This window comes from Vespa crabro, chromosome 3 (assembly GCF_910589235.1).
Source record: "Vespa crabro chromosome 3, iyVesCrab1.2, whole genome shotgun sequence".
Taxonomy (NCBI): Eukaryota; Metazoa; Arthropoda; class Insecta; order Hymenoptera; family Vespidae; genus Vespa; species Vespa crabro.
In genome coordinates this window covers 5031447-5057661 of record NC_060957.1, presented here as the reverse complement: position 1 = coordinate 5057661, position 26215 = coordinate 5031447, and the positions used below count along the sequence as shown (strand labels likewise).

General features: G+C 35.5%; 1 protein-coding gene across 6 annotated transcripts in view; it reads left to right on the top strand.

Annotated features, from left to right (window-relative positions):
- LOC124422480 (protein trachealess) overlaps nucleotides 1–26215 on the top strand; it is an 85205-nt gene that overhangs the window by 17977 nt on the left and 41013 nt on the right. For 2 of the 6 annotated variants that reach the window (XM_046958954.1, XM_046958957.1), the window contains exons 3-4: nucleotides 1260–1307; nucleotides 8773–8802. The exons of 1 other annotated variant lie outside the window; for it this stretch is intronic. In XM_046958954.1, coding sequence (XP_046814910.1) covers nucleotides 1260–1307; nucleotides 8773–8802 — 78 coding nt within the window. The remainder of the gene's footprint in view (nucleotides 1–1259; nucleotides 1308–8772; nucleotides 8803–26215) is intronic. 3 more of the 6 variants (XM_046958955.1, XM_046958964.1, XM_046958956.1) reach the window with 2 other exon arrangements.

Here is a 26215-nt window from a genome sequence, read left to right as displayed (position 1 = left end):
GATCTTCGACGTCTTCTCTTCCTCTCTGTTCAGGACGGGTAATCGATAATCATTAGTCACTCGGTTCAGCGATTACCATGGACAAGAGCTCGCTATAAGGCAAGCAAAATGGAATGAAACGAAAGTGTAAAGCGTGAGTTTGCTATCTGTGGTGTAGACTCTGATCTCTTCCCTTAGAAAATCAGAGGGTATAATCCCATTGGGTTTTAATCGATGATCCCCTTTTACCAAGGCAAACGCTATGAGTTTCGAGAGACCGGGAGAGTTAGAAAATCAGAGGAACATTGACGGCGGTGGTGTACACGTATATATTGCACGCACAGATAAAGATACTTCGTAGATGGTGGTAAGGGAGTTTTATTGCCGTCGCGGGACTCGCGTTCCGAGTTAAATGAAGACGGAGAGCTCTTTTGGTTTCTCTTCCTCTCGATCTCTTCGACCTAGCGATAATGTCATTCGAAAGAAAAACCGTAAAGAACAAGATTAAAATTGGCTGTTAAGACGAATGGTGACTGACTCGCCACACGATTTCGCGGTTTTCGTTAAGTTAAAGCGTGTGGTTAAGAGCAAGATCATGAGTGAACACGAGTCCGAACACGAGTAGGCTGAGTTTCGAGGGGCGCGCGCAACGTCAATTCGCCGGATAGTTCGAAGAGAGGGGACGTTTCACGAAGGGTGGAAGAAGGTTCGAAGCGCAAGCACGAGGCCGACACGCGCCTTTACTCGATGATATTTAAGCACTACACATGCCAGTGTCTCGACCCGCATCCTTTCGAATACTCCAACTTTTATCGAAACTTCGACGATAACGTATTTTTATTTTGTTTCTGTTTTTCTGTTTCTTTTATTTTTTGTTTTTTCCGATCACGATGCATTTAAAGAAAAAGTGCGTGTCTTTTCTCGTAGTTAGATGGAAGATCGAAAAATTGTCGTATGAAAAGATAGTGAAACTGTGGACTTAATGAGAAATTTTTGTTAATCGGTGTTTGATCTTCGTTCGTAAAGAAAGAAAGATAAAGAAGAGTTTCAAAAGAGAGAAGAAAAACATAGAGGGAGGGAGAGAGAGAGAGAGGGAGAGAGAGAAAGGGAGGGAGAGAGAGAAAGTGAAAGAAAGAAAGAGACAAGATATCAATCATGGACACGGTAGAGGCATATAGCGGAACGTGGCAAACGCCGAACTTGTGCATCGCGTATAAACATCGAGCAGCAATGCAATTGCAGACGATCAATAACGAATTTCATTCGTGGTTTCGTTCTAGGAAACCGTCCCTGGACGACGTTGGGAATCCTACTTCCGTCAACGCACGGTGAGTACATTGTGAATCCGTAAACGACGAACTATCTGACGACGAAACATGATTCATAAACGACCACGAAGATAATGTTAATTCGCTGATATGATAATTCGAAACGTCAAAAGTGATTTATATATATTGTGTATATATATATATATATATATATATATATATATATATTATAATATATATTTTATATATATATTTATATTTATATTATATAAATATTATAAAAGAAATATATATATATTATAATATATATATTTTATATATATATTTATATTTATATTATATAAATATTATAAAATATATATATATATATATATATATATATATATATATACAGGATTATTTTATAAACATTTTAAATGAATTTTTTTTATGAGATTATATACATATTTTCTAACATCTAGTCAGCACAAGATAATATCATTCTTTCAAGGGTACAACGTGGCAGGTAAAATCGTCTTAAAAGGGAGTTTTTACGTTATCGCTCCCGATCATCTGTCCCTCGTCCTCCATCGAAATCGGCCTATATCCGTAGCCGTAACAATTGAACCTGTAATAGAATCACATTTATTCTTATTACCGGCCGAGGTCAAGCGACCGAGCGAAACTTCGACCTTTCGCCTAACTCGCTTTATTTTATCCCGAGCGTTCGAACGTTCTTTCTAAACTTCTCTTTCTCTCTCTCCTTTTATCTCTTTTTTCTTTTTTCTCTCTAGCTTTCTCTCTTTCTCTCTCTCTCTCTCTCTCTCTCTTTTCCCCCTCTATCTCTTTTTTCTTTTTTTCTCTAGCTTTCTCTCTCTCTTTCTCTCTTTCCCTCTCTTTCTTCAGAAATATCGTATTCGATCGTTCGAAGAAATTTCAATTTTACAATTGATTTTAGCTTGTTCATCTTTCCTAACTTATTTTTCTTTTTTTGAATACGTAAATATATATACGATACATTATATTTGTATATCTATATTTATTGAAATTAATTCATAATGATCACTTAAGTTCACATAAAAATTGCAAAAATCCATCGGATAAAAGTATATATATATATATATATATATATATATATATATATATATATATATATATACACATATCTTTTTATCTCTTGCTTTACTTTTTATTCCTGTAGAAGAATAAGTCAAGTTCTTTGTTTCCTCCGTTGAGCGAAGATGCCGCCTTGTAGATACATGTCTTTCGCACGACTACGAGACGCTCGTTAAGAACGACGATGATCAACGACCATTCAAGAATCATTCTTTGATATTGTAAAAGAAACATACGCATGAAGAAAATGAACGAAACTATCGTAAAATTTATCGATTCGAACTGATCTGAGAAATTTAATTATAGAAACGATTTGTTTTACGGATATGTATAAGTTTATATACAATATGTGTAACATCAGTTCTCGATAACAATTGAATATTTATTACTCAATATCTCGATTTAAAATGAAAGAGTGAATAATATAATTAAATTGTGTCGGAGCACGGCTACGTATCTCTGAAATGATAAAGAAAGTTTCGATTTGTCTAATCAATAATTTGCTGAATAATTTTCCTTCGGTTCTTTCTGTATATATGTACTTACGTAAGTATATCTGCGACCATTAATGGCGTTAATGGGAATATCCTTTCTATGTGACCGAGTTTCCCTTTCTATTAATCATACGTATTCGTCTCTGCTTATACTGCATGGAGGTGTCATCCTAAATGGTAAAATAATATTTAAGTAAAATAAATAATATGTGGAAGAAAATAATCTGATCCAGCAATGATAATTAGTTAACAGTATGTAACAAACCAATGATGGTAACTTTCTTATCATTATGATTATTTATGAATAATAAAATGTGAAAGTGTGATCTGATAAAAGATAAGTGATTCTCAATTCAGATGGATATTAAATATCCATTAGATGGAATTATTGTAGAATAATAAACATTTAATTCTCCGTATGTATGTGTTTATATTTCTTGTGTGCAGGAATCTTTTAATTCAAAGTGTTTTACAGAATTCATTATTTAGATTATCGTTAAATAAAATGAGAAAACTGTCATTATTGACTTGTTATTTGCTTGTAGAGAGATAATATTAATTTTATCATGCGTTTTCACTAAATATGAACATTACATCGATATATAGGTGCTAATATTTTTTGTTAATGAAATAATAAAAATTGATCGGAGATAGCTTTTAAATTCAGAAAATTTTCACGGATTACTTCATTATTTATGTTATAAATAAACTGATAAATATTGATTTAATATAATCTTATAAATAAATCAAGTCAATAAATAAATAAATAAATAACTGAAGAAAATGAAAAATTATCATTAATTGGACAGATTTGTACTACTTATAATGCACACTGATAATTTTTACTTAGAATAGATTCGTGGATAAAGAGAAAGAAAAAGAGAGAGGCAGAGAGAGAGAGAGAGAGAAAGAGAGAGAGAGAGAGAGAGAGAGAGAGAGAGAAAGAGAGAGAGAGAGAGAGAGAGAGAAAGAAAGAAAGAGATAACGTAAGATACAGAAAGGAAAATTCAGTTGCATGGGAAATTTGTGGGAGGAAAGAGATTCGCCACCATAAGAAATTAATGGCGCAGGTGTACGGCGAAGAAAACCGGACGCATATAACTTCCTTTCAATGCGGAGATTCTTCTTGAGCGGTGTCCTCTTCGACTGTTCGTCTCTTTGACCGTTAGCAGCGTGTGCTGCTTGTGGTGGAGGCTCATGGTAAAGGGGACACCCTTCTCGTAAGACTATTAATATTAATGCGTTCCGTCGTTCTCGGCGCATTGTGTTCACTTTCGCGAACTCGCGGTCCAACGTCACTCGAGCTCGTCTGGGGACTTCCGATGGCCGAAGGTGTCGATATTTCTTCTATATTTATCGATACTGTTAACGTTAATCTTCCACATCGAATTAAATTTAACGAGTTTAGTATCGTGAGAGATTCATCGTTTAATAGTATCAATTGAGCCGTTATATATATATATATATATATATATATATATATATATATATATCAAATTAATGATGCTTGTTAAATCAATATTAGAAGTTCTTCTGCAATCGTCTATTTTATCTTTTATAATGTATTGTTTGTTTTGCGCGAAATAACATAAACGAATCATATATTAAATATTATAATTATATTTTTTAAATAATAATTCATTTATGGATGAAATCATTAATATTTATCAAAGAAAAATTTTTATATCTCTTTCTCTTGGTTATTTTGAGTATTTAATTTTTATTTAGAGTTATTTAATTATGAATTAGAGTTATTTAATATATAAACAATTCTATTTTTAACACGTTGGAATTTTTTTACATTTTAATATTATCATTTCAAATCTTTGTATATCCTCGTTGTATATAACAAATATCGCATACTCACTTACTGACAATGCATATAAGTACATCACATTTTCGTTTATTTAAAATTAATCCGAATTGGAAAACTTCTTTTTTTCGTTAAATATATTATTATTGATATTCTTTGTTTCAAGCGAACTTTGAGATGATCGAAATGATCGAGAAAGGGAATTGTGTCGATGCCACGCTCTTTCTATTTCTCTCTCTTTATGCTTCTTCTTTACGCTCCTTTTCTACGCTCACTCGGAGTCCGCGACGAATCGGTCGAAATGTGGTATAGTAACCGATCATCCTTACCATGCGCTTTCTTCTCCTCTAACTGTACGCCTACGCGAAGCTCGCTCCATGCGCTTCGCTACGCGCCTTTTCTTCGACACGGTTCTATTCCTCTTTCTTTCTCTTTTCCTCTCTCTTTCTTTTTTCCTTCCTCTCTCTTTTTTCTCTTTCTCTTTTTCTCTTCCTCTCTTTCTTTCCCTTCCTCTGTCTTTTTCTCTTTCTCTCTCTTTCTCTTTTTCTCTTTCCCTCTCTTTTTTCTTTCTCTCTTTCTTTCTTTCCTTCTGTATCTCTCTTTCTCTCTTTTTCTCTCATTCTCACTCTCTCTTTCTTTCTCTCTTTTTTCTTTCTTTTTCTCTTTCTTTCTTTCTGTCTTGGCAAGATCGATCGATCGATCGAGAATCGAATCTCGATCGATTCGCTCTATCCAAAATTACACTCGTCACGCTTTGTATGGGCCTACGTAGAGTATTTTATACAGAAGTAAGGATGGTTTCCTTGCTTTCGTCCTTCGTATATGTTGCAAAGTAATAAAAAAAGAGAATGATAGAGGACTATCAGAGGAATGAAAAAGGAAGTTTATTAGAGGTTTATTATACCATGACATAAGTCCAATAAATAGTCCAAGGAATGGACAATAGTCCAAAGGAAAAAGAAAACGAAAAGAAAAATAAATGATTAACGATGCGAAATGTGACAGATAAATTATTATTTAAGATTATCATTCATTCGAAGAAAATTGAATAATTATATCGAATATTTTTCGTCGATGTGAGTAAAGAATTTATTTCAAAAACGAATGGGGAGAAAGAATTTCATATGTAATATAAGGATAAATTGATTATCATAAGAAGATCAAGATAAAGAGAGACATAAAAAGAGATAGAATAAGAATAAAAAGAATTTATTATTCCGTGACGTGAGTTCGATAAGTAGAACTAAAAAAAAGACAAGATATGTTATAAATAAATATAACATATAATGACGTTGGAAAAACGTTAAATAATCATTTTATACTAAAGATCTATTTTTTAATGGCTAATACAAAGTTTCGTACGGAATATCAGAATAACTAGATTATCGTACGAGAAAAGGATAGATAGATAGATAGATAGATAGATAGATAGATAGATAGAAAGAGAGAGAGAGAGAGAGAGAGAGAGAGAGAGAAAGAGAAAGAGAGAGAGAGAAATGGAGAGATACTCAGAAAAATATGAAAAAGGTCATAAGTACGAAAACCTCGTGGGGTGCCAGGCTCGCAAATCTTGTTTCACCCGATAGCCCGATGATATAAAGAAAGGATTATGCGAGTTATTCAGATTCTCGATATCCATCATCTTGAATTATCACGCCGCGAGTTCGAGAAAGCTCTCAAAGAGTTATTATTCTGGATCGGTGATTTAATGCTCGCGCCACCTTACGCATGCTCGCGTACTGAGAAATTATGCGCTAGGCCAGGTTGTGTCGTTGCCGGTGCATACGGCGTTGCGGGAGTTCGCTCTGCTTTTTGTTACGACGATGAGTTACAACCGTGGTACGACTCCGAGCGATTACGTTGTAGATATGTACCGACGAAACTCGACTAATCCCTGAAGCTCTCCAAAGTATATGAAAAAAAGAAAAGAATTAAAGAAAAATAAATCGTGATCGAATTTTTTCTGTCTTTCTTCTTTCTTTTCTTTTTTTTTCTTCTTTTATTATTATTATTATTATTATTATTATTATTATTATTATTATTATTACTATTATTATTATTATTATTATCATTATCATTATCATTATCATTATCATTATCATTATCATTATCATTATCATTATCATTATCATTATCATTATCATTATTATTATTATTATTATTATTATTATTATTATTATTATTATTATTATTATTATTATTATTATTATTATTATTATTATTATTAGTAGTAGTATTATTATTATTCAGAGCGTTTTTCGTGACTCGCGGAGGGCGTTAAAAGTTGATTGGAGAGTAACGCGAGTTGTGAGTGACGTAGATCGAAACTAAGGTCAGAGACTAAACAGGTCGAGCAGGTTTTAAGTAGTCCGTAGACGTCTCGCAAATTAGAAGAACGTGCATCCACCGAACGCACGTGGCTGCCCAGAGCAGACCGCCGAATTTCTGCACGTGGGTTGCTCGGAATTCCTAATAAGTCAGTGACTAGACAGAAGTCTTGTATTCCTATCGGCCGCGGGCAGGTTGTTCACGGTAGCGAGAGAAAGAGAGAGAGAGAGAGAGAGAGAGAAATGGAGTGACGTCATGGATACGTGGGATTCCTCTCGAGCAGCTGGGTCACGTGCTGCGGCAGAACGTGAGTCTAACTCAAATGCGAATCCCGGAGAACCGTTCTGAATCGAATCCCAAACGAAGCCGATCGAAAACGTCCGACTCGACGCCTACTTCTTCTTTTTCTTCTTCTTCTTCCGCGATGGATCCCTCGATCGTGTATACCCTTTATAGCCAGGATGAAAATCATTCCTTTCGGTGTCCTCGTTCCACCGGTTGACCTAATCAACCTGCTTGTCTTTATCATTCATGAATTTCAACAATGTTAAGTTCATCGTCCTGAAATATCGACCGTATATATAATAACCATGTGGACTCATTAAAGTTCTGTTAATATAATACATTAATTAATACCGCACCGATCGATTTTGACTTTTCAGGTATATGTATTATATTACGAGTATAGGGAGAATCGTCAATGTTCAACCAAGTTACGTACGTAGGTACGTAAGTACGTACGTACGAGGAGAGAGACAGAAACGGCTCTTTTTACTCGAATCCCGAGAGTAAAATACTGCGCGTGATCGAGATACTGTCGCTGAAAATCCCTTAACGCAAAACCCAGGGAGAGTAACAACGGGCATTTTCATTAGTCGAGTGGACTCGCCGAACGGTAGATATTTGATTCGGTTTTTATCCCGGTGGTCGGCATTCCAGGCTCCGCGGTCGCTTCGCGACTGCCAACGGAAAAACGCCCGCAAAGCTGACTTCTCGATCGCGACGTAAGAAGAAATCCCGTTTAGGAGCAAATAATATTACCTTTAAATATGCTGCCAGCTCTAACTCCACTCCCGTATTATTTATACGGAGGTAGAATCCGAAGTTCGTTGGTACGCGATAAAGAAACCCAACGTCCAAAATCCGATGGTTGATCGTATCGCAAGGATCATGGGGATCATCGGTGTCCTTTTAATTTCAACAGTTGGACCATACATTTAATCGACTGAGTAACGTTAACTCTACCTACCATTGCGTTTTCCTAAGATCGACCGGTCGGTATCTTTTGAATGTACCTGTAAACTAAGTGGTTGATCTTATCTAATCTTAATATAATTGCGAGCGTACGTCATGAAATTGCTTATTATACTATGGAGAAGTTGATTCGGGAACTATAATACGGGGTTCGAAAATTAGCTCTACCTGTCCGCCTACCTACGCCACGGCGATGATAATGTCTGCTTATAGACATAACTACCTATGTGCGCCAAACTACCCATCTCTCTCTCTCTCTCTCTCTCTCTCCTTCTCCCTCTCCCTTTCTCTCTCTCCCTCTATCTTTCTCTATAGGTTGAAAATAATCTTCGCGATTCTTTCTCTTCTCTTCTTTCCTCTTTCGACCTACCCTTACTCCTCCTCATCCTCAATCTTTTCCTCTTCGGTCTCGTTCGCTCTCGAGCTCTTGCCAAAACTAGTTTATAAAACGAGCCCAGGCTCTCGAACTGCTTTCTTCTTGCGATCCAATGACCTTCCTGTCGTTGAGCCATTGTGACGAAGCTTGTTTGTGTTGTTACAGATTTGAGGAGAGACACTACGCTTTTGAAAGGTATGCTTTACTCTTTGCTAAGTCAATCAATCCCGTTGCATGTATCCTTTTTATGTTAGTTTGATTCCCTTTTTCTTTTCTTTCTTTTTTTCCTTTTCTTTTCTCTTTTCTCTTTCTCTTTCTTCTCGGATTTGAGACTTGTAATACAATGTCCGAATTTGCTCACGCTTTTTCTCGCATGTTTCTTCTATAGCTATGTATATGTAGTATATGTATATAGTAATCTTTACAAAGACGGGAAGAAACTTTACAAGTTAAAGCGGTGGCAACGAACGAACGTTTATAAAGGACGATCAAAAGAGATTCGCGCGTCCGATAGTTACGAGTGAAACCGCAAGTGGGCCGGCTCCGAAGTAATTATTGCGCGTCTCGACAATTAACTTTTTGTCGGCTCGCGCGAACCTCTATGATTTCGCAGGAGGTATAGAGAAATAATAACGATCGGATATTCGGACCCGATCGGATCGTTTCACTTCTTTTTCTTTTATCTTTATTTTTATCTTTTTCTTTTTATTCTTATTCTTATATCTCCTACTATTTTCAACAGGTTTAAAGTTATCCTCGAAAATTTTCATTTCATCTCGTCAGAACTAAAAAGAATAAAAATAAGAGCAAGTAAAAGACGAAGACTAAGCCGTAAACGAAGACGAAAACGAAGACGAAGAAGGAGAAGAAGAAGAAGAAGAAGAAGAAGAAGAAGAAGAAGAAGAAGAAGAAGAAGAAGGAAAAGAAGAAGAAGAAGAAGAAGAAGAAGGACTATGTATCGGTCATTTGCAATGATAATTTTTCGACTCGTCGTCGTCGTCGTCGTCCTCGTCGTCGTCGTCGCCGTCGTCGTCGTTATCGTCGTCTACGTCTTCGATGTATTTGTATTCGTGTGAGAATGAAGGGTGTAAATCGCGTTCATGTACGTAAATATTCGGCGTTGAGAGGGTAATTATGTAAAAGGAAAAAAATTTGTAAGCGTAAGAAAGGAATTGCAGAGCAGCGCCGAAGAGATTCAAAATCGTTCCGGAGTATAGGTACTACCTACCTACCTACCAGCCGGGAGAGTCGTTGTATTATAATGTGTCGAAACGAATGCTTTTGTTTCCCGAATGAGTTACCGGGCCTCTTCGACCGTGTGTGCCGGCTGCCTTTTGTGGATTGCGCGCTGCTTCATTTGCCGCGGTTCAAGGTGGGCTGAGAGAGCCGTTTTCGTCCACTCTCAGAGAAAGAGAAAACAAAGAGAGAGAGAGAGAGAGAGAGAGAGAGAGAGAGAGAGAGAGAGAGAAAGAGAAAGAAAAAGAGAGAGAGAGAGAGAGAGAGAGAGAGAGATTCAAAAGGTCGAGGACCCATCTTTTTCGTCTGCTTTCGAACTTCATCTGTTTCCTTCAGACATCTACAATCTTAAAGTATTGTTATTTTTCAGGAAAATCTTTTATCTCAAATAATTATTGTCAGCCGTTTCTTGTTTTGAGTTCGAACACTTCATTTATGTCTTGCCGATAAGCATGAGCTTAATTCTGTTAAATAATATTTTTAAGTAAATAGTTATTATGAAAATTAATTTTAAATTAATAATTCCGAGAGGATCGACTTTATACATAATAATAACGTCGTAATAATAACGTTTATAAATATACATAATAAAAAGAAATTCGTAAATAATTTAGACAATTTTTACGGTCACACGAGATTCGTTAAATAAGTGCTATCTTTCAAAATTAATTCTTCTTTTGCTTTTCTTTTTCCTGTTGACTCGTTTCCACCCTTCGCGAGTTTCTGTCGACGGAATTGCTATTTCCACGCTATCGTTACTTATAACGTTATTCTCTTGAACAACGCATGACAAAGTACAAAGGAGGGACAATTACATATAGATTTTATCAACATGACGACGGATTTTAATATACCTTCCTTTAATGACGTGCTCGATCGAGATTCATTGCATACGCATGAATCGAAGTACTTTATAAAGCGGAAAAGTAAGTCGGAATGCAACTAATGGAACAGGATCGAAGGGCAGAATATAGTATTCGTATAGAAAGAAAGATATATATATAAAGATATATATATATATATATATATATATATATATATATATATAGAGAGAGAGAGAGAGAGAGAGAGAGAGAGAGAGAGAGGAATCAGTTCGGCACAATTCCGATCCCTAGGATCGTCTCTTAAAAGGCGTTTTAAATAGGTGCTCTGTGAAAGAGAATCTCATCAGATGGAAGTATATAAAAGAATTCCACCAACCCTAGTGCTTTATCTCTCTTTCTCTTTCTCTCTCCTTCTCTCTTTTTCTTTTTCCTTTTCCCTCGTTTTGAGCATAGACTGGCCCATCTACGAACTTCATTATTGATTTTTTCGAACTTCGTCACGCTTTTTTTTCTTTCTTATTTCCTTCTTCTTTCTTTCTTTTTTCCCTCATCTAGCATTTATTTTACTTTATTTTTATTTATTATTTATTAATTTTTTGTTTATTCTTCCTAAAAATTCCGAAAGAAATCTCAAAGATCGACGGTTTTTTCGGTTTTCCATCGCAGAAGCCTTTAAGCTAATAATAACATTTTCGATCGGATCTTCCGTGGATGGTTTTGAGATATCCTGAGATAATACCTAAGGGAAGGTTAGGATAATGGGTCGAAGGTTGACGGAGGGGTGGAAATGGCTACGGGCGACGAACACTCGACGGTACCGCAACTTCGAGATTCGATAAGCCTGCTAGGATCTTTTATTAGGATCTACTCGACACCCTAGCTACGCATCGGGTTAAATCAACGAAAGAACAGCATACTAGTTACTTGCGACTTGTTGTCGCGGGAAAAAAAGAGAAAAAGAAAAGAAGGAAAAGAGAATGAAAGAAAAATCCATGCCTTTTTCGTTTTTCATCATTAGAAGGATAATAATCGGATAAGATCGAGATCATCATACTATCGATTTCTCTATTCATCGAATAGCCAAGCATTAATAATCAAAAAGGGAAACGCGTAGGGGAGATTTCGTAGAAGCAAAGCGATGCTACTCGTTTATTCCATAAATCTCTCAATAAATAACGGGACATATTGGTAGTACGATAGCACGTTGGATACAGTAGCTGTTTATCGTATTCCACAAATGCGCCGGAACGCATTTAAAATGTATCGAACTGTCACGGTTTAGTGGTTTTCCCGATTTTGACATTTTTCATCGGCGCCCGCCTGTATCGTAGAAAGAGAGAGAGAGAGAGAGAGAGAGAGACAGACAGAGAGAGAGAGAGGGAGGAAGGAAGCTGGCCCTAACGCAGGGTGCGCCTTTAGGATTAGAAAGTTATTGTGTGTTCTAAATGCGTCGGTCAAGGGGGAGTGAACAGGACCCCCTTTCCCACTTTCGACAGGGTAATCCTGACCATAAGAGACCAACAAGCAGCCCTCCTAGCAACGTACCTCGCGTACTTTGTGGCCTTGACGATCTTGCCATGTGCTCCTCCATAGCTCGTTTATGCTTCGGTGGTGCATGCTTGTGTTTTATACCTTACCGATTTACTTTTATCGTGTTATAATAGCCCACGAGCTCGGAATTGTGCTCAAGAAGAGGAGACAATTTCGATCCTAGTCGACACATACATACCCATATACCTATACACACACATACACACACATACACACACACACACACACATACATACACACACATACACACACACATAGTTTAGAAGACGAAGGTAAAAAAAATAAGAAAGAAGAAAGAAGAAGAAGAAAAAGGAAAAAAAAATAATCCAGCCAGTCATCCCGGTATATCGTCCTATAGGATTTCAAGCTTATTTTCATACATACACATTTGCCTATGTCGTTTATGATAGTAGACACTGTAATGTGGATTCTGATTTTCTTCAGAAAACGAGTTGAAATTGAAATTTATTGAACGAAATAGATGGACGAATAGACGGCATCGCGTAGTTAGTTAGAAAGATTCCAAAGGTCCTTTAGTTCCTTCCCTACGGGATCTGTGTAAGTATAATACGTATCAATGCAACGATGCTAATTCCTGCGACGGGGAAAAGTGCTTCGGCTCGATTAATCTCAATATATAGACGATAGGAAGACAAGTAGTAAGAGAGTATGGGTCCTAATCTGCATGAGAAGATTGCTTTGAGAATTGACACCGAGGATTTTGTGGCTCCCTTCGAAAGTGCTATAGCGATTCGTGTTTCTATATTAGAGGAGACTTCTCATCTTGAATCAAACCCTTGGCCAACGTCATCTTATCCTTATAGGCTCTCCTGGAACTTTTGCCACAAGACACGAACTCGATGCATATATTAACTACATTTAATTGGCAAGAGGATATCCAAGGTCGACATACGGAAGGATTCGTACGTTGATCTTCGTTATCGGTCGAGTACCACTCAACATGTCGAGTACCACGGACTGTTTAAGTTCTTACCAAATTTCCAAGAAAACGAATAGAAAATGAAAAAGAAAGAGATAGATAGAGAGAGAGAGAGAGTGTGTGCAAATATTCATCCATCGCGTTTCTCGTTATCGGTCGTTGTCTGTTTCGAGTACTACTTCGATGTATCGAGTAGCACGAGCTACTCACGATCCTCTCTTTCGACGAAGACTGAAATAAAAAGAAAGTACAAATATGTTTGCTCGCGCGTCGTTAAGCACGACGAATTCTTTCATTTTCTCTTTCTCTTTCTCTCTCTCTTTCTTATTTGCGTCCTTTCTTCTTACTCGATCGTCTCCGACATAATCGTATCTCCAAGCGCGCGTCGTTAAGATTAATGGTTATTAAAAGGAATACTTTTTTCTTATCGAGCGTGCTCGATATTCATCTGTCTGCCAGTTCGTAAAGAGCGCAACTCGTCTTTTCTCGTCTTCGTGATGCTCGGAATTTGACGGGCGATTGAGCGCGTTTCTCTCGAACAGACAAAGACATTTTTATCGTCACGTGAAAGAGAAAAAAAGAAAAGAGAGAGAGAGAGAGAGAGAAAGAGAGAAAGAGAGAGAGAGATAAAGAGAGAGAGAGAGAGAGAGGGGAAGAAACAACAAATTTTATTGAAAGTTTCATTAGTTCGCACAATTAAAAGGAACGCTTCATAAAGATAAATAATCTAAATTAATACTAACAATATTCAAGACAATGTTAATAATAATAATAATAATAATAATAATAATAATAATAATAATAATAATAATAATAATAATAATAATAATAATAATAATAATAATAATAATAATAATAATAATAATAATAATAATAATAATAATAATAATAATAATAATAATAATAATAATAATAATAATAATAATAATAATAATAATAATAATAATAATAATAATAATAATAATAATAATAATAATAATAATAATAATAACAATAATAATAATAATAACAACAATAACAGTAATAATAATAATATTAATATTAATATTAATATTAATATTAATAGAATATGGATGATATTTATTATATAATAAATGATCTCCTAGTATTTCGTGTAAAAATTGTGATTTTTTGGAATTTTCTCATATTATAAATACAATAATTATAATAATAATGATACAAAATATACTGGAATAAAATCATTATCATCAACGAAACAAGACTACAATAAATCAGATATCACATTAATTCACAAATAAAATAAAATAATACAATTAATAGAAATATCCATACCTAATACATCAAACATATAGAAGAAAACAAGAAAGAAGATAGAAAAATAATACATTCAACTGGTTGAGGAAATCAGAGAATTGTGACATCAAGAAAAAGTTGAAATAATTCCGATCATATTATCAATCGCAGAAGTCATACCAAACAACATTCATCAATACATCCGTACATTACAATTACACCTAAACACATACGTACAGTTACAGAAATTAGTATCATCCTGGAAACATATACAATCGCAAGAAAATTCTTAAATATTACATAAACAAACAACCATAGAAAAAACATGCTTGATTACGATCCCCATGATTTACTATTCCTAATCAGACATAAGACACATTTATGAGAAAGAAATATACAGAGAATAATAATAATAACAATAATAACAACAACATCAACAACATCAACAATAACAACAACAATAATAATAATAATAATAATAATAATAATAATAATAATAATAATAATAATAATAATAATAATAATAATAATAGAATATCGATGAGATTCATCATATAATAAACAATCTACTAGTATTTTCTGTAAAAATTGTGATTTTGTGGAACTTTTTCAAAGGATATTTTTCATTTTCTCTGAAGGAGAAAGATGAAATGCATGCCGAGCACCTTCTTGCACGCTCGACCGATAATAAGAAAGGACTGCTAAGCGGGGAGGATTATGGGTAGTAGCGTGAACGAGTGGAACGCGTCATTCTTTACCATACCTAAGGAAATACCGTTTTTCACTTGTAAATATATGGAAATTGTTTCCTTGTCAGCCTTTCGACTTCTTTGAAAGAATAGTCATTTCTCCGCTCGATCGAATGCACTTACCAAGCTGTTGCGATGGCAGAAGCGTATTTTAAATAGCGCCTGCATTGTATCTACTCTCTATACATTGAGCGTATGCACTGTGAAAAAACGATGATGGCGTCTCGTCTGTGATGGATTTTATTTGGTTGTGTTGTGTTTTTCTTTTTTTTTTACTCTCTTTCTCTCTTTCTCTCCCTCTCTCTCTCTCTCTCTCTCTCTCTCTCTCTCTGTGTGTATGTTGAGAAGAAGAACACATGCGAATGTTAATTTCTTTAAAAATCGTAAGGTACGTTACTTACATTTAAACAAAGGAATTAGAAATAAATAAATGCAAAATTTTATTTTTAAGTCGAGTTATACGTACGTTTAATTATGTTTTTCTTTTTTACAATGAAGTAAAAGATTTTGGATGTAACTACATTTGTACCTATGTTTCGTATTTTTATTTTATTTCTTTTTAACTATAAAAACAAGCAACGATATAAATAGATTTAAATGTTGCAAAAGTTAGTTCACAAATTCTTTATTTAATATTAAATAATAATAAAAATTTTTCATTGATTTTTATTTCTTTTTTTTTTGTTATCAACTGTTACCTATTAAAATAAAAAAAATATTAGGATGAATTATTATTTACGACAGGGTTATGTTTAATTTTCTACAATAATGGTGTATCAGTTAAAATATAATAAAGAATTTTTATTTTATTTCTTTCGAAATATATTTTTATTATATGAAATAAATCTTATTTTAAGAAATTAACAATAAAGATTTATCTTTAAAAAAATCTTATTTTAAAAACATTGACAAATGTATCTAACTTTTATTTCATCTTTAATTTTCAATTTTTGACCAAGATAATCGACTCGTTTCGTGCAACATCATTTTAGATTTAAATGTCATTCACAAAAGAAAAGAAGATTCGATAGGTAACAAAGCGAGAATACTTTTTGATCGGATATAGCTTTGGTATTCTAAACGTTTCGTTTAATTAGTGCGATGCGTTTTTTCGCGGCTCGTAAAGGGAAACGGAATTGGAGATTACGCGAGGGTGAGAGAGAGAGAAAGGGAGAGAGAGAGAGAGAGAGAGAGAGAGAACATAATAGGGAGATAAAAAAAAAGTACCGAACTGTTTCGCAGTAATTAAAAATGCTACAATAAAGAAGGAAGGTAGGGGAGGTTCTTTAATTCGTAACGGCTTATATTTATGGCACGTCACGGCTAATATTCCCCTTCCTCCGCCCACAGAAACCTCCTCCCTTAAAACCTACTCGAACTCTACCACGCCTCGAGACTCTCTTTCTCTAATCGCATGTTTCGTTATCGATGATCGATCTACGAAAGCAACAAAAAATCTTTTCTTCGAACTTATCACGTTAACGTTTGTATTCTCTTAATCGAATAAATTTATAAATAAATAATTCAAAAAATAAGGAATTCTCGAACGTATCGACAAAGGATAGAAAAAAAGAGTAAAGGAATTTTTTTCTTATACCTATCATCTCGTACAAAGTATTTGAATGAAAATTTCGAAGAAAGTGAGACGAGACTATAACTCGAGAAAGGAAAGTAGATCCGGTTAGGTAGAAGCCACCGAGAGAAACGGCTTGGAGTGGATATAAATCCCACTTAGGGGTTGGTGGGATACGTATGCGTTACAGATAGACGCGGTTATTCATAAGCAATGGTCCATAAATAATAGAGCACAGTACCGCTATACTGAAATATTGAAAGAGCCTTGTAAATATCGTATTGGCTTAGTACGAATTTACATGCTTATTCTTCTCTTCGTAGATTCTTTTTAATCTTTCAAATCTTCGTTGATATATATGTATCTATATATATATATATATATATATATATATATATATACACATATTTTTTTTCTTTTCGGAAATACTTTTTTATCTAGTTGACTTAATAAACTTTTTCGTGATATCTATGCACAGGTTTTTTTATTCGTGTTTGTCTGTGTACATGTGTGTGTGTGTGTGTGTGTGTGTGTGTGTGTGTGTGTGTGTGTGTGTATGCGACTCCTTGATAAACTCGAAGAACATTAATCAGGTGGAGAAACGTCATTATGCGTGACGCCGTTCGCGGGCTAATCTTGTAAAACATTATTCTAACTAAACTGTCATAAACGAGAGGAAATGAAAAGAGCTGCTTAATAGCTTATGTATGCAAATGCGACGGCACGCGGCAGATTGCACGGAGTGCTTTCGAGTGAGAGAAATAGGAGTGGCTGAGGAAGTAACCCAAGAAAGGGTGATTGTCGCACTAACCCTCTATCTTGAGAAAGACGAGAAACAATAAGAAGTATTCATAACGGTTAAAATCGATCAGTTCGATAGAACGGAAAGAAGTAGAATTAAAATATGAATATGAAAATGAATAAGATAAAATAAGATAATGACAGTTCGTTTGCTTGAATGCAATTAAGATATATAACTTTTTTATTTGATAGAAGGCATAAAATAAACAGGATCGATTAGAAGCATTAAATTATTGGCGAGAAGGCGAGAAGAATTATAAAGAACGGTACAAAAAGAAACAGAGGGAAAAGAGAGAGATAGATGATCGCATGAATATGTATACCGTAATCAGAGCCTCCTAAAACTGTCGCTGCCAAGTTTACGCGAGATCCTTATCTGCACGCTGGATTCATTATAATATTCATTCGTTGCTCCTCGCTGTACATGTCATTCTCTGTATGATATTTCTTCGTGAGAGGATTTTTGCGTATGTATCTCGTCTCGAAAAGATAAATATCTTTTACATCGACATGCGTGTGCGTGTATATGCGCGTATAACTTGGTATGTAAACGACAAAATATAAAAGAAAACAAAATAAAAGTTTTTTGTTTTCTTTTTTATTTTCTTTAAAGATCGATTAAAGAGAAGATCGAAAGATCGATCATGTTGATACACGTAAACACAGTGTTTTTTTCTAATCAATCACATCTTATTAAATAATATTCGGTTAAATTATAGCAACGCCGTCATAATTGATACGACTTTAGCCCGCTTGAAGAATAATTAAATAGACGGACCGAGAAGTCCTCCATGGCTTTGGGGGAATGATCGACTTGGATCGGTTCCGCGATTCGAATTCCTGATCGAATTAACTCACGGTGAAATTATCCGAGCTTCTTTGCCGTTAGCTCCTACGTACCACGTAGGTTGGTCGGTCCTGCCTACACAACGTAGTGGAAGCAACGCGAGGGAACTCGATTCAGTCTGAAACAATTTCATTTGCATCGTAAATAGTGAAACAAATTTCCTTTGATATTGAAATCGGCCATGGATGAGGAAGAAGAGGAAGAAGAAGAAAAAGAAGAAGAACACGAAGAAGAAGATGATGATGAAGAAGAAGAAGAAGAAGAAGAATAATGGAAGAAAGGAAAGGTTGCGGCCTCTCTCTAATTTTCTTCAAGATGTCAGCTAACCGAACGTAATTTCCATTTGCATGAAGTCTTAAAGTCGTTCGTCTTCTTCTTCTTCACAAGATACGTTTAAAATAAAATGAATTAATGTTAAACTAATGCGAATTTTACTAACATTGTTTATCTATTTATTCATATTCCGCAGAAAAAATGATATATCAAAATTGAACGTTAATATAAAACTCTAAATTCATACTGATATTCGATAGAATTTAATACCGTATAACGGTCTTAGTTGTGGTCTTAATGTTGTTATGTATGAAATTCACGTGCAATCGTTGGATGAAAATAAGCTTGAGATGACGCAGCTACGTTAGCATCCGCCATCATATAGATATTATTGTTATTGCATTCTCGAAAAATCCACCACTGGTGGATATCAACGTTAGTGTATGGTGTGCGTTTGAGCGGTAAGCCACGTAAGACTTTCGACGTTTCCAAGCGAACGATCTTACTTTTGTAGGAGAAAGACTGCTAGAACGGAGGGGTCGGAGTGTCATTATGCAAAGGAGATGGTCAGTTCGGTAATCCTAGGATCTCTCGATGGCCGCTCGAGTTCTTGAATGTTTCGGATATCTCGCGAAATTGTTTCTGCAAGATTGTCCGAGGAGCGACAAATGGAGCACTCTAGATTGAACTCTCTGACGGATGACTGTTGGTTGGTTCGAAGATATGTATATTTTATTATAAAACTCATCCACCCTGCCTGCTGTGACCATCCTGTGTCGTCTGTGTCATCGTTATACGTAGATGGAAAAAAGTTTTGAAGAAGAATCGATTAAGGATGAAAGATCGAGACTAATCTCACGATCTCAACAATTTGCAATTATTTTTGTTTAGGAATAATGAAAAAGAAAGAAAATATACATATATGATATCAGATCACAATCGTATGGATCGAATATAATAGAATTAAATCCTTTTGATCTCTCCTGTAAAGAGAATGTTAGAGGAATGGAATGGAAACGATTATGATACGAGAAAATTGATTTCAACAATCTACGTGTCTTTCTGATATTTTTATTTAGACAAACGAAAAAAATAGGGAGAAGGAGAAGGAGGAAAAAAGAAAAAAAAGGAAAATATTTTTTGATATCGAATCGCCATCGCACGGCTCAACGTAAGTGCCTCACACGAGAGAAGTCGTAACGACTTAAGGATGTAAGGCGAAGGTGGGTCATAAAAGGGCCGCAACGATGATGACCCTCAGCTGCTTAGCAGCAACAGCAGCAAACAGCGAGATCAACTACCAACGTATAGAGTACGTAGACTAGGTCTTACAGACATCGATGCTGGTATCGTTGGTATCTAAGATACGGATGAATCATTTATCGGCTCCATAACCCAGGATGTCGGGCGGCCGGTGGTCAGTTTTATGCGAGCGTAGTAGAATTTGATCAAACTTCGTTTTGCGGTCACTCGGGGAGCAATAAGCGACCTGCTCGACCCTAAAACTACGGTCCCGAAGGTCTTCTGCTATCTCTCTCTCTCTTTCTCTCTCTCTCTCTCTCTCTCTCATATCTATTTCTATTTCCTCTTTAGAACCATCGTACTTTTCATCAATGAATCGAACAAAATTTAGACTTTTTCATCTTCCTCATTTTCTTCTTCTTATCAACATCATTCTAAATAAATAATTGCCAAACATTTATTGAGGTATCAAGTATGTCTCTCTTTCTCATAATCTTAGAAGTAGTCGAGAATCTCAAGAGGCCAATATTATCAAAGATTCATAAAAGTAATATTGTACCCAAGTGGTGATAATAAAGCAAATAATGTACCGGACAAAATTCTTTAATTCTAACAAAGTTTTATCTTTTAAACGAGGGTGACGAATGAAAAGCTCGTAAAAAAAAATATATTTCCGCGCGAGTTTAAATTACACGATAGTCGACGTGCCTATCAAAGCTAAATTCTGTTGGAATCGTTCCTGGCAGATTTCCTTTTGGTTAGAGAGAATTATTCGAATGAAAAACGGTCGTCCTCGAAGGGAAAGGGAAAGGTCGAAGGTCGATGGCAAAGGTGCCGGTGAGACGATCGAGATGCTTCTCTCTCTCTTTCTCTCTCTCTCTCTCTCTCTCTCTATTTTTTTTACTGCTGTTAAGGAATCAAAAAGTCCATGTAATTATGATGGGCAAAGTGATTGTTGGACAGTGAGCAAGTGCGGCTGAGATAAATGGAGGCGAAGGATCGAGAAGGATGGTTGGATCCTTCGAAGGGCTGGCTCGTTCTCTCCTATGCTCCTTGTACGAAGAAGCGCTCGCTGTCTACTCCGCGCAAACTCATAAATCTCGGGGCAAATAATTGCTCGGGCTATGCTCTCGCGGCTCAAATCAGTCCTGTTGATTTAGCGCTACGTCCAGAGGTCACGTGACTTCGACAGTCCAACGCCGATCTGTTTACATGATCGGTAACATCCAACCATTAACCCCTCGTGACTTTCTTTATCGTTTGAAATTAGTTCTCTCTTTTTCTTTTTCTTTCCTTATCTCTCTCTTTCTCTCTCTCTCTTTCTTTCTTTCTTGACGAGCACGATCTCGTTTGATGTATAAAAGTCGTTAGTAATGATGTCTTCGCGAAGAAAGAGAGAGAAAAGAAAGAGAGAGAGAGAGAGAGAGAGAGAAAAGAGAAACGATCACGAGACGATAAATTATTATCTTTCACGGTGAACATTCGAAGGATCGCATTCGTGACGAGAACGCCTGGATGAGAAGATTGAAATTTGAGAATGGAATATGATTTCTTTTTTCTCTCTTTTTCCCCCGTTCGTTTTCTTTCTTTTCTTTCTTCTTATTTCTTTCTTTTTCTCTTTTCATTGTCCTTTATTTTCTGTTTTCTCTTCGTCGCGATCTTTGTCTCACCTACGAGTTATGGTTTGTGAATTTTCGGAGGAGTTCTCGGAAGCGGTAGCTCCGAAAGAAGACAACGAGTTCGCCACTTTCATGTCCGAGTGAATTTTTCAAGGTACCGCTGGAGACGTCTCCCTTCAGTTTCTTGGAAACGCCGACGGACGATCCAGTAAAGAACCATAACCTCGGACTTAAAAGAACTGAGAATTCTTCTTCAACATTTTTCTTCTCTTTTGTAGATAGAAAAATTCTATCTTCGTTTTGTTTGTTTGTTTTTATTATCATTATCATTATCATTATCATTATCATTATCATTATTATTATTACTGTTATTATTATTAATTATTAAATAGTGATACGAGATCGGCATATCGATATTGAATATATAGAATCGGCACAAATTTGTGACATTTAAAACTTCCTCTTCCTCCGTATCTCTCTCTCTCTCTCTCTCTCTCTCTCTCTCTCTCTCTCTCTCTCTCTTCCTTTCTTTTTTTTCTTCCTTTATCCGGAATCGAAGTTTTACGATCCTTTCTCGCTTTGGTCAGAAGTCGCTTAACGAACGCGTCTCACCAGTAAAGTAAATATTTGGAGTACTTGAACGCACTCCACTGCGCACGGGTCGAACGGGATATGTGTCTGCTGTGTAGGATATTAAGTGTACCCATCGGCACGAGTCTTCTTTTTTCCTTCGAAAGTAGAAACGTTGGAACAATACGCTTTCCTATTTCTCTCTCTCTCTCTCTCTCTCCCTCTCTCTCTCTTTCTCTGTCTTTCTCTCTCTTTATCATTCTACCCATCCTTTTTCTATTCTTTGTATTATCGTGTTTACCTCGAAGAACGGTAATGATATACGGAAGAAAGGATGACATAATAGCTTCGTAAATATAATAATTAAAAGTAGAAAAAAGCAATTTTTTTTTTCAAAATCTCAAACTCTGTATACACGTACACACATATTATGCATATATACATGTATACGTAACTCAACATGCTCGAAGTTCTATACTTTCGCAATTTCTTGAAAGCATCGTCGCATAGTATCGTGCGATGCGCTCGTTTCTTTCTTTCCTTTTTTATTTTTATCCTTTCCCTCTCTCTCTCTTTCTTTTCCTCTTTACTGTTCCATCCCTTTGTCGCAGACATATTTCGTTCACTTCATTCGTCCCTGAGGGAGCGTTTCGAGATACATGTGGCTTTGGAGAACATCAACGAACGTGAAATCGGATAGTCTATGTACTGTTTTCTTAAGTTACCATGAAATTCTTCGATTATGTAATGTTGCTCTTATAAAAACGCAATTATTATTTTTAAATAGATAATATTAACAAATCTGAAAAAGGATTTAATAAGTTACATCGTTTTATTTGTTATTTACTCTTTATAGTTTGATGTCTCTCATAAACGTTGAATACTTCTTCTCATTGAGCGAGAAAGAGAAAGAGAAAGAGAAATATATATATATATATATATATATATATATATATATATATATATAGAGAGAGAGAGAGAGAGAGAGAGAAAGAGAGAAGTAAAATAGAACGATATTGCATATTTCGTGTTTCACCCTCTATTACATTAGACTGTGTAACCCCGTACGCGTAAACCACCCATGACTTTACGATCCCATATACCGACGAGTTTATTCTTTTATTACGAATATTGTGTACCCCCCTCACGTGCCAACTTCCTTCTCGCGATCTTTCTTTACTTACGTAGTATATTACGTTAGCATGTCTTTTTCTGATCCATATGTTTTGTTTTCGAAATTCACAAATATGTATCTGTCTTTTTTTTCTAATTTAACGAAACGTTGAGAGTCTTGCCTATCAAATTCAAAACTTCAAAAGAACATTTTTCGGTATGATTTATTTATTTATTTATTTTCATTTTAAAATAATCTTTTCTGGATAATATTTATTTAACGTCTTGTTTTTCACTCAAATTCGACAATTGTATCGAATCGAACAAAAGAATTTCAACAAATTTATTATTCTATTCTAGCAAATTATTTACGTTTATGAAATATTTATGATTACTTTTTTTTATAAACAACGCCATCGAATCTTTCTAATGAAATAATTGAGACAAATTCTTTGAAGAAATGTATCATATAACGTAAACACATAAACACATTTCGTAAAATATTTATTACAATATTTTTATAAATAAATTAAAATCAAATTCAAGAGAATGAAAGAGTTAAAAAAAATACTATAAAAAATATAGTGTACCATCTTATTGTAACAACGATATTTTCTGTAAAATATTAATCAAAATTTTTATTCGAACAAAATAATCAAATATGTCCGATAGAAGGACTTTAAAAACAATTTTGTAAGAAAAAAACAAAAAAGAAAGAAAAAAGAGAACGTTATCATCCGTTTCTGGAAATGATCTTATAAAATATTTATTTGAACATTTTTTTCTTTTTTTTCTTTTTTCGAGTAAAGTAGTCCTGTCGAGACAAAATCAAAATATCTTACAACGCAATACACGAATAATTCATATAACACTGTGGTCCAGAAACGAAAGACAGACAGATGGAAAGAGACGGAGGGAGAGAGAGAAAGAGAGAGAGAGAGAGAGAGAGAGAAAGAGAGAGAGAGAGAGAGAGAGAAAAGGAGTCTAAAGCGAACCGTCGTTTGTCCAGTCGCTAACGTAGATGTCAACGCGATATCATCTCCTTGGCTGCTTCGTTCTCAAGTTACATCCGCAGCGCACACGTTGCCAGGTCATTCGGGGCCGTGTTTCATCGAGAACCGGAGCCCCGCACTTTTGTTTTTACGCGTGCATACCGCTCGGAGAACGAGCTTCTCGCTTATCTTAACTCCGTCTGCTCACTATCTGCCGAATTCGCTCTTGATCTAGTAGGTCTCCACTAGGTCGACTACGAAGGTCACCGAAAGAAAACGAACAACTATATGAGAATGGGCGGGAAGAGGAAGAGAACAAATGAGAGGTGGAATATGTGGAGGACTCATTATAACTCGTAGGATCTTCCCTTTGAATTATTTTTTTACGATTCTTAATTTTGCATTTAGGGTTAAGAAAATAAAAAGAAAAAAAGAAATAAGATGATCAACAAATGGATCTAGATAATTTAAGTATCGATGTGCGTAATAAGTCTTATCTTTGAATGTCAGTGGTGATAATGATGATGATGATGATGATGAGATCTGCATTAAAAGAAAGAGAAAGAGAGAGAGAGAGAGAAAGGGAGGGAGAGAGAGAGAGAGGGGGACAGAGAGAGAGAGAGAGAAAGAGAGAGAGGATCGATCAATGACGTCAATGCACTCCGGAAGTCTCATCACGTAGCAGCCAGTTCATTCTTCACTCGTAGTTAGAGGTAGACTCGTCCGAATCGTGGCATCCATTTTAGAACGACTGTCTCGCTACTCGTCTGCGTTTCTTTCTTTCGCGTTGCGCGAATTCCTGGTAAAGAGGAACAAAACAGATAGATAGAGAGAGAGAGAGAGAGAGAGAGAGAGAGAGAGAGAGAGAGAGAGAGGGAGAGAGAGAGAGAGAGAGAGAGAGAGTGAAACATCTCGCTATAAGGGAAGAGAATCTTTTCTGACTTCAATCGAAAACGATGAGAAATAACGATTTCTGAATATGATTTAAGGAGTTCACAGTATTATCTATACGAATAAAAAAAGATAAGATTTTACGTCTGTAACCAGTAATTTCCGAACTTACCTATCTTCTTTATGGTCAGAGAATAGGAAGGTCAACGTTAAAATGAATTGATAGTCCGAATGGACGGCTAATTTATTGCGTGATTAAAGATATAGGATAATGGGGGCTGAGAAAAAGGTGGGGACAGGGTGGACGGAGGGGAGTAGAGAGGAAGGGAGAGGAAAGAGCGCGCTATAGGTCAGGAACTCGCAATGACTTTCGACTAGTTCCGATGATGACAGACTTCGAAGACGATATACGTTGGAGTGACTAGAGACTCCACTTATTCTCAGCCGTTAATTAAGTTTGTTTAACTACGCCAATATTGATGTGCGCTAACTTGCTTAACAGCTGTGCAAGAAGAGCGCATAGCTTGAGTGTCATCGGTTATACTCTCCTATTTCTCTCTCTCTCTCTCTCTCTCTCTCTCACTCTTTCTCTTTTTCTCTTTCTTCGTCTATCTTTCTCTCTTTCTTTTCTAACGAAAGAGTGCCCTTCTGACATCTCTCATAACGCCGCTCTACTGCGTTTGCACGCAGAGCTTACTCGAGAACTCGTCTGGGGAACTCGATGCTTAAGATTCGAGCAGAAATAAGACACCTCGCGTGTATACGGAGTTAACCGGTAATTATTGTGAAACTGGGATTTTTTTCTCTCTTCCTTTTCTTTCTATGTTTCTTAATTTTTTTTGTAATTTTCTTTTACTTTTTCGAAAAAATTAAATCGATATAATCAGTTATCTTTTTGTTCTGGAAAATCGATTTTAATTATTATCGAAGTATTAAGTACTTACAAGTGTGAGAATTTTATAACTAGTTATCACTTTTGTAATTTTTTTTTGGATTTAAATAATTTTTCCAAAATCTGAAAAAAACTGTGATTAATAGTTTATTATAAACGTAGCTAACAATAAATACAAATATTCAAGATTGATTTCATCAAAAAGTGATATATATATACGTCTAGGAATATTTACAAATGT